Raw genomic sequence first — 9960 nt, forward strand, 5'->3', positions numbered from 1 at the left:
CATTCGCCTATATATATATATATAGTATATATATATATATATATATATATATATATATATATATATATATATATGTATATATATAAATATTTGTGTGTGAATATATATTTATTTGTGTGCGTACACATTCGACTACTTTTACACTTGGACAACTGACCGGAGGGCCTGGGTTCGATTCCCGGGCAAGGCACCTGCAGCTCTACCAAAACTATGTGATTTTCCGGGTACTTGGTCTTCCTGGTTAACCATAACCGGCACAGGGAAAGGAACTGGCCCCCCTACCGTGATGTATGAATTTCACACGCCGTCGGGCTTAGTACTGGGTGAACTCTACCATCACCAACCAAACCAGCCTTCGGGTTGATTACTGTGTTTGTAGTTTTTTATGGTTATAGTATAATTATATATGATTATTTCTATTTTATACACATAATTATGTTATATATATGATTTGTATCCATTCACTTAGGGTGGGCGTGAGAATTCCGCAGTGGTGGAAGGTCACAGGATGAACAGGTCGTGCCTTAGAGGGTGGGTGGGTGGGGGGGGATGTTGTTGGAGGCAGAGGGTGAGGCGGATGGAGGCAAGTCAAGGCGGAGGAGGCTGGCACGACCGACCGTCTAGGTGGCGGGGAGGAGTCGCATGAATGAGTCTCCAGCGAAAACAAAACACAATCGCATTCGTTCGCCGTGCGGTCACGTGCGATAATGGAGTTGAGCCCTTCTCCTTCATATTCCAACACGCGACCATTCCGAGCTCCCCCCTCCCTCGGGAAGATTACTTGGGCCTCATACCCCTCCCCCCTGTTCCTTTCGTGCGCCCATCCCGTCCTCCCAGTCGCCCACCAGTTCTCGACTCCGTCTGCTGTTTTCTCCTTAATTTGTCTTGAATTGCATTCCTCGAACAAAAATCGGGCAATTGAACTTTTCGTTCCGGGTGGCGAGATGGCCTCTTATGCATGAGGTGATCGATAGGCAAATAAATTTATGATCGTCGGCGGAGGTTGTTTGATGTAAATGTGTTTGCGTCTTCTTTGGAAGGGTGTGTGATTTTCTCCGCGTCTGGTGCGCGCGCGTTTGGGTTGGGTCGGTCGGCTGAGGAGCAATTTACACCCGGGAGCGTGGGTGGGTTGATGGTTGGCGGAAAGAATTCGTGCCTCCTCTTGCAAGGGGAGAGCACGTTGGTTTAGGGTTGTATAATGTCATACCTTTATTTTACCTGACCAGATACATCCTCTCTCAAGGCCACGTCAGAATTCAGGATCACGTTCATACATTCACTCTATTTACTCCATCGGAGAATAATGCAGTTAAATATTCAAATAATGGATATAAAAAGGAATAGCAGGAAATGAAAACGAACGATAGATTTTGCAGTTCCATTTCAACAAAAATTAACTCAAATCAATGTGTGCACAGGTAACACCTTTAGAGCGTTTGCTAATGCTTGGTGCGCACACATACTATATATAGCCATCAACGCAGTAATGAACCCTAAGGTCGGTTTAGTAGGTGATGATAGAGTTCACCCAATACTAAGCCCTATACGAGCTATGCTATGGGATTGCGTCCATGTCTATATATTTATACAAACACCCTAATGATAATGCATATGATGAAATGGTTTATTAAATCGCTCTGAATCTGTTAGCGGGAAAAGACCTTCATAGAAGGGGAAGAATCTATAATAATGGTTTGAGGAATTTCTGAAGGAAGTAATTTGCATAAATTTTTTTTTAATGCGTAACAGTGTATTTGCCAGCTTATTTCCCTGTATACCCTGAGAAATGTACTTCCCTTTTGTTATAAGTCATGGTATAACTTGAATTATATATTTTATAAAGAGATTTTTTCGGAGAATTTATTGAAATATTGAAAGTAATTGTGGCCAATTTTTTCCTTAATAACTGTCTTGTATGTAGGTGAACGAGAATCTATCAAAATTGGGAAAAATTAAATGGTTTAAATGTTTAATTATATATATATATGTGTGTGTGTGTATATATATATATATATATATATATATATATATATATATATATACACACACACACACACAGATAACCATTCAAACACGAAAACCCGCTAAATCGCAAACATATTTATTCCAAATGGATACAGCAATGATGAAGAGGGGGATATATATGTGTGTGATATATATATATATATATATATATATATATATATATATATATATATATATATATATATATATATATATATATATATATATATATATATATATAATGGGCTTACACAATGTAACACAAATAGAAAAGAATAGACACATTTAAAAGAACACTCACACGGTAAATTGTTCGAGCTTTCGGCCCTCTCAGAGGCCTTCTTCAAGAGAGTCTCTCTTGAAGAAGGCCTCTGAGAGGGCCGAAAGCTCGAACAATTTACCGTGTGAGTGTTCTTTTAAATGTGTCTATTCTTTTCTATTTGTGTTACATTGTGTAAGCCCATTATATATATATATATATATATATATATATATATATATATACTCATATATACAGAAACAGATATAAGGAAAAGGGATAGGAACACATATAAAGGACGAACACAATAGAGGTGGGGAAGGCGGAATCGAACGGATCACAAGAGTAAAAATATTTCCTCAACCGGGACTCGAACACCGGATCTTTCCACTTGCCGGGCGGATGCTCTTAACCACTTGAGCTATCGAGGATAGTCAATTTACCCTGAGATCCGTGGGTCTAATATGTCGCCAAGCGCCCCGATTCTTTCAGCCAAGAGATGGCGTCAGGGGGCAGTTTCACCCACCAAAGGAGAAATAGACAATACACAAGGAAAGGAAAGGACAGTGGGTTAGAATTCATACAACATCATACAGGAAAGGAACAGTTTCTGTATATATGAGTATTTATTCGCCGTTTGGCGGGATTTCGTGTTTGAATGTGTATATATATATATATATATATATATATATATATAACGATTGTACGGAAAAACTCACACGAGCCGCACAATAATGGGCTGACACATTTAAATAAATAAATATATAGGTAATCTACCGGTTAAGGTAGGTTTTTGGATGGACACAGCTACTAAATAAAACATTTTGGACTCCTAACAAAACACGAAATCCAGCAACATACTTTATATCAGGTCCCTCTTCATCTCTGAGTACCATCTTCCTTCCTTCATCCCGTCTAACATCCCTATCCTGTTTCTTCCCTTTCCTCGTTTGCCTAACATTCTCCCCTCAATTACAGCCTTCAACATCCCACTGCCGGTCAACACCCCCTTCATCCACTTTTCCTGCCTCCATAGGATTTCTCCCAACAAACCCCTGTCCTCGCCCGGCATACCAAGTACTTCCTCATTTGTTTTCTTCTCTGTCCATTTCACCTTCTCCATTCTTCTCCACACCCACATTTCAAAAGCCTCCAGTCTACGTCTATCCTCCTGCTTCAATGACCACGTTTCCGCGCCGTACATAGCTACGCTCCATATCAAAGTTTTTACGAGTCTTTTCTTAACATCCTTACTCAACGTCCCTGTCATCAACTCCCTCCTCCTTGTGAAAGCCTCTTTGCCTAGCGCAATTCCTCCCCTTACGTCCCCACTACCTAGACCGTGTAGGCCCAAAACACTTCCGAAATACGTGAACTGTTCTACCTGCTCTATTTTTGTCCTCCTATTTTAATGTTTAGCTTAGCCTTCTCCTTTCTAGAAAATCGCATAACCCTTTTATTATTAATATTGATTCTCATCCCATACCTGTCGCACTGAATTTCCAATTAACTCAGCAATGCTTGCAACCCCTCAACCTCAACCCTGCAACTCGCACCTGTGCAACCCCTTGGCTGACTAACAAACTAAAGCTTGGTCATGAGCAAACCTAACTGATTTTACGAATTCCCCGCCTACTTTTATTCCTACTTTCAGTTCCTCCCATGCCTCTTTAATTATTTCCTCTACATACAGGTTGAACAGCAATGGTAATAATGGGCAACCCTACCATACACCTCTTCCTAACACTGCCCATCCGGACGCCCTGTTCCAGACTCGCACCTGAGCATTCTGAGACATGTACAGGTTGTGGATTAGCCTCCTATCCCTCCAATCTATTCCTATTTTCTTCAATATACTCGTTAGCTTTCCCCAATTCACTGTATCAAACGCTTTTTCGAAATCTACGAAACAGGCAAATACCTCCTGGCTGTGTTTTATATTCCTCTAGATTAATAATGTCATTACTGCAATGGAATCTCGCGTACCTTACCCCTTCCTAAACCCAAACTGATCATCCCCTAAGTAGCCATTTGCCCTACTCTGTATCCTTTTATTTTTTGATCCTATATATGTATATATATATTTATATATATACATACATATATATATATATATATATATACACACACATATAGATATATATGTATCTATATATATACATATATATATATATACACATATAGTTATATATATATATATACATATATACATACATATATATATATATATATATATATATATATATATATATATATAGTTATATATAAGCCTATTTTGATGCAAACAATAGATAAGTTATTTATTGTAACATTTCAGCTGTTAAGCTGAAAAAATAAATCGTTAAATATTGCGTCGTGCATCGCAGCTGCAGAGATGTTTGAGTTCGAGGTGAAATAGTGACCGCGCTGAAACGCAAAAAAGAAACGGAGTTCATTTATTCTCAAGTAACGCCATTAATTAGACTATTTCGGTCAAGGAACCTCGGACCAGTGTCCTTCCATTGAAACAAACCATCGCGGGACATTCCCCAAAGGCCTTTTATCGCGACGGATTTATGCGCCATTGGTCCATCTCCGTGCTCTTTGTAAGCCCGAAGGGTATTTATTGCCCGCAGGACGAGACACCGGAGATAAACAGTCGACTCGGAGTTTAGCCGCGGCGACGGACACGAACCTCTCCCTCGCGGCCACGAAGTCATGCGATGTCCGTTTTGAGCTGGAGAAGAAGAATTTCGACCCTCCGACCGTTATAAAGAAATATCGGCGGCGATAATTATCGGGTTTATCGAGCTATATTGACAAAATGGTCCATATCGCATGCCGACTATATCGAACGTATCGTACATTGACAATATCGCAGTAAGATATTGACCGTGACATAATATCAACGATATGATAATGCACTACGCATATAGGGTCCAATTCGCCATACCAAAGGATATCATCATTTCATAAAGAGTTATTATCATACAGAGTTATCTTTGATCAAACTTGACCGTTGCCACCAGGAAAATCGCCTAATTGCAACGAAAAAAAAATAAAAATAAATAAATATCGATCTGTGGTATATACAAATACTTTAGGAATGTCACTACAATTTTTTTGCATGTTTTTAATTTGGATGTTGAACATTTCAACCTTATGGTCATATAGATTAGGTTTCTTTATTTTAAAGACGATAATTTTTAACCCGCGAAAAAGTATTCCTTGCGTTGATCCATAGTAAATCTGATGTATCTTAACGAGAATAATATGGGGATGGTGTCAACGCATCGTGACATCGGACAGTTCTAATTTGAAGGAGAATAGGTCGAAGCCTACGCGTCACCGAAATTCGTGTCCCACGAACAAATGTGCCCAATGGCTCACTCTGTAGTGGCACGATGCCTGGCTGAAAGCCGACGGGAGCAAGGTCCACGGGAGGAGAAGTGGGCGGGGGTGGGACGGAATAGGTATAGGTACCACCTCGGTCGACCGCACACTTTGATCATTAGAACTGGTGCATTTGAGACGCGAGGAATTCGTCGTCGAAGTATCTCTTTCGCAAATTTCCCCTTTTCCGTAAACAGAGAAGAAGTATAGTATGCTTAATGTCGAAACACTCCGTCTCTAAACTATTGCGTAAAGTAAATAGGTCGATGAACACATTTGGTGGGAGGGAATGTGAAGAGAACTGGCTTCTGTTGCAGTGTGTTTTTAAAAATATACTTCAAGGGAAATGAACCGTTTTGAAAGTATTGAAGTTACCGGAGTTCATAAAAATGCGCCGACGTGAGTTTCATCGCCTGGTGCCATATGATCTGCTGCTGAGGTCAAACAATATTTTGGCGTTTAGCTATTTCAAAATCCATTGTTTCCGCCTCAAAGTATTTGGAGGATCTAGTATATCGTACATTCTTACTAATCATTCGGGAAATCAAACAGAATTAACAAAAAATAATTGCTATTTGTTGAAAAAAAAACAATTTCATTTACTTACTCTGTATGGAGAAATATACCATGTGGATGCAAGATTAATGTCCAATTGTAGGTATGCATGTATAAGAACGGATAATCTTGTGTCCTGTTATACAATAATAAATAAATGAAAGGACTAACATTGTAGTTACACACGAAATTTCGTGTGGAACTACAAAGTTAGTCCTTTCATTTATTTATAATGAATCGGTTCCATAAAGTTACGCCAGAAACCATTAATTATATCCTGTTATACATTTTGTTACACAAGTTTTGCTCCATAATGTGCTTTGAACAGATTGAAATTATGTCTGTAAACCTCCAAAAACTCGAGAGCAATCAATTATCCAATAGAATCCGGGAATTTCACTTTACATGTAGGTCCACAAATGATAGTTTTAGGACCCTTTTTAACTTCTTCAGGAATTTTTGTAAGAAAAATAATTTTAAACAAAATAACTGTAGACTTAAATATGAGAAAAACACTATTACTGATCAGTAACATTAAAATCATCATTAAACCACATTCAATGCAACAATGTGGACTGAATGTGACTTGGCAACCCCTAATGAAGTTGTTTGAAAATTAATTAAGTTTTGTCGCCACAATTCAAGTAGAACGCGAAGAAACATCGGGAGAACTTACCATTCTTAGATAAATAAACTCGAATAAATATTTCATAATAAGAATATGCGGTACAAAGATAAGTCAGCACAATAGTGAAAATATTTAAACCAACGATGAAATCCGTCAGCCATTCCATGCGTAGAACTCTCCTCCCGACACGTACAACAGTCAGAACCATGCATATGCAAATGTCTTTATAATTTTACGAGCATCAGGGTGATCTTTGACCTCGGGTTTACGCAAGAGAAGAGAAATTGATTGTAAAAGAGACTCACCCAGGATGGCACCGGAAGCCAAGACAAGGAACGCCGTCAGGAGGACCGCCTTCGTATCCATTCTCAGCATCGCGAGACCACGTGGAGCGCTGGTGAGAGAGAGAGGGCGGAGGAGGCGTGGAGGGGGTTGGTGGGGATTAAGAGAGGAAATTACAAGTCCTTAACGGGGCGGATGAACACCGTTGATCCTCTCCACTTCTGCCGTTCCTCACCCGTGATACGGCGAAATAATCGGGTCGGGGAAAAGCGGAGGGCGAAGGTTATTAGCGGGGGCGGTTTGCCTGGGGCGGGATGAGATTAAAAAAAGAGATGTAAGTTTGGGGGAGGGATGTTCGCTCCTCCTGCTTATTCCTCTCTCTCTGATGAGGCGTCGCTCCTTCCGGATGTGGGGGGGGGAGGAGGAAATGCCGGGATTCACGTTGGTTTATCCTCTTCCAAACACTGGCGCTCGGAAACCTTTCCTTCGCTGTAAGGGAGCAGGAGACGGACGCGTCGGGGTAATGAAAGAGAGAGGGGCGAGATGGATGTGCGAACAAGCGAACGACTAAGACGAACTCCTCCGCGTGTCTCCCTCTCTATCTCGCGAGCGCGCTCGAAAACGGGTTTGGGGCACGAGGAGGGAAGGGCGAAGGGGGAGAGTGGAGACGAGACGGTGGCTCGAATTGTCCGCACGCGCCTCGGAAACCGCGAAGGGGCTCCTCCAGAAGCTCGCGTTACGTTATCGCCGCTCTCCCGCGCGGATGGCAGCCGCGGCGGCGAAGAGACGTGGGAGGAGGGCAAGGGAGCGCGTGCCTAGTAGACCCCGCTGCTGTGACTATACTCCCTCGACACAATCCTCTTTTCTCTCTCTCTCTCTCTCTCGCAAACACACACCCACCCACCCTACAAGCCGCTCTCGCTGTGGAGAGTGTCCGGTATGTGATATGAAGCCGTTGTGTGTCCGACCGCTTCTTTACCGCGCGGGTATATGAGACCGGAGGGTGTGTGTGTGTGTGCTGGTTGTGTTTCTACTACTACGGGAGGGAAGAGTGGTGGGGTGGGTGGTGTTGGAAGGAAGGCGATGGAAAGGGCAGAGAGGGAGAGGCGGTGTCGGTGGAGGGAGTTTCTGGTCTCGTTCGGAGGATGCGAGGGGGGGAGGGGGAGGGAGAGGGGGAGTAGGGTGGCGGCGACTCCCTCTGGAGTGCGGTGCCAAGAGAGTGCGACTGGCTCTCCGTGGTGGCGGTGGTGTTTGGTGGGGGAGGGGGGAGTCACGCACGCAGTGGAGGGGGGAAGGACTGTGAGGGTGGGGGGGGAGAGAAGGAGGGAGAGATGTGCATGAAACAAGAGGGGGGAGAGGGAGTGAAATGGCAGAGAATGAAAGTGGACTTGAGGGGGGATGAAGGTGGTGTCTAGCGGAAGCGAGAGGAACTTAATTAGGAGAGTGGCTAGGTGGTGTCCGGGTGCAATGCGTTGGACCCTTAAGCGCGGGGAGAGTTGGGAACCGCGCAAAAAGATGGTGATGTTCTCCTCGGACTGTTTTAGTGCGTACTCGCGTACACATGCAAATATAATTCACTCAAATGTATGGATCGTGGCTTTCAGTTACGGCCGTCGATGGACGACGCATATAACAGATGTTACTGCTTCCTCGAGCGTCACCGTTTATATTTATACCGCTGAGGTTGTGCTCGTATAGTAAACGTCGAGCCCGGATAACGCTTGATAAAGTGAAAATAGATATTTTTGTATGTGTCATTTTCCGTTGGAGATAACCGGACACTTATGGGAGGTTATATGCTTGAGAGTTGCCATGAAGGAAGCTGTCATCGACGTCGTCTCAACATTTTGATTGGTTCTTGAACGGCCTTCGTCAGCCACTTATCCCTCTGCCATGTCGTTACCGTCAGGGTGGAAGAGAATGCAAAAGGACTTCTGCACGAAAAGGCTTCAGCCAGTTCTGGATGAAAGAGGAAAGAGTCTAGAGGGAAAATAGAATTACAAAAGGAAAGTGCCGCCCCAAAGAGAAGTATTGTGTGATGGTGAACCACGTTTAAAGGAATGGCTATGCCTTCAGAATTGTTTGCGTAACCCTGAAAAGTACTTACTCCTAATATAGAGTTCGTCTCCTGTGGTGTTTTTTTCAAGAATAGGAGAAGGTTACCCCTTGAATTGTATTTAACTTTTCATATTTCCCAGTAATAATGCCTGTGGGAATAATCGTGAATTTTTGGCAATTGTATTGGCCACTCTTAACTGATTAAAAATGAAAAAATGGCAATATTCTCCACAAAATAAAATGTATTAATGCGACCGGTTTCAATGTAACTACATTATCATCAGATGCCAGTTGTCACTCTCTTTTTGAATGTTACCTGAAGATGATGTAGTTACACTGAAACCGGTCGCATTTATAAATTTTATTTTGTGGAAAATATTGCCATTTTTTAATTTCTAATTGATTACGTTATTCCACCATATCACGTTTCTTTTTACTCTTAACTGAGTCGTGCAGAATCAGCTTAAAGAACCTATTATCTTTGTTCCTACGGTGAGGCAAAGTCTAACAAATTTCTACGTCGGGGAATTGGTTGAATTTAATGTCGTCGAAAAAGCCTGAATTAATTTCCCCCCAATCCCGCTCGACGGGTTCCATTAGGCATCCACGCTAGCTGGGTGCTAAACTGGGTGCTTTAAAACCCCTTCACTTGAGTCTTTTTTTTGACGGCACTATCTGAATCACTTTGAGTGAGCTGTAGTGTATATGTTATTGTTTCTCCATAAGTTAGCTTCTGTACACGGAGAGCAGTTGGTTACCTTGTACTTATTTTGAAGTCAAGGGAATATGTGGAGGTCACTAG

The 9960-nt window shown here is 42.1% G+C and overlaps 1 protein-coding gene across 1 annotated transcript in view; it reads right to left on the bottom strand.

Moving 5' to 3' along the window:
• The window catches only part of LOC139692331 (uncharacterized), a 489107-nt gene extending 480938 nt beyond the window's left edge, over nt 1-8169 (bottom strand). Inside the window, exon 1 of the mRNA XM_071590451.1 lies at nt 7124-8169. Within this exon, the coding sequence (XP_071446552.1) occupies nt 7124-7193 (70 nt within the window). The 5' untranslated portion in view covers nt 7194-8169. The remainder of the gene's footprint in view (nt 1-7123) is intronic.
• Between the last annotated feature and the right edge of the window lie 1791 nt (nt 8170-9960).

Source organism: Hetaerina americana, unplaced genomic scaffold (assembly GCF_022747635.1).
Source record: "Hetaerina americana unplaced genomic scaffold, ioHetAmer1.1.p SCAF_4, whole genome shotgun sequence".
In the NCBI taxonomy this organism is placed as follows: domain Eukaryota; kingdom Metazoa; phylum Arthropoda; class Insecta; order Odonata; family Calopterygidae; genus Hetaerina; species Hetaerina americana.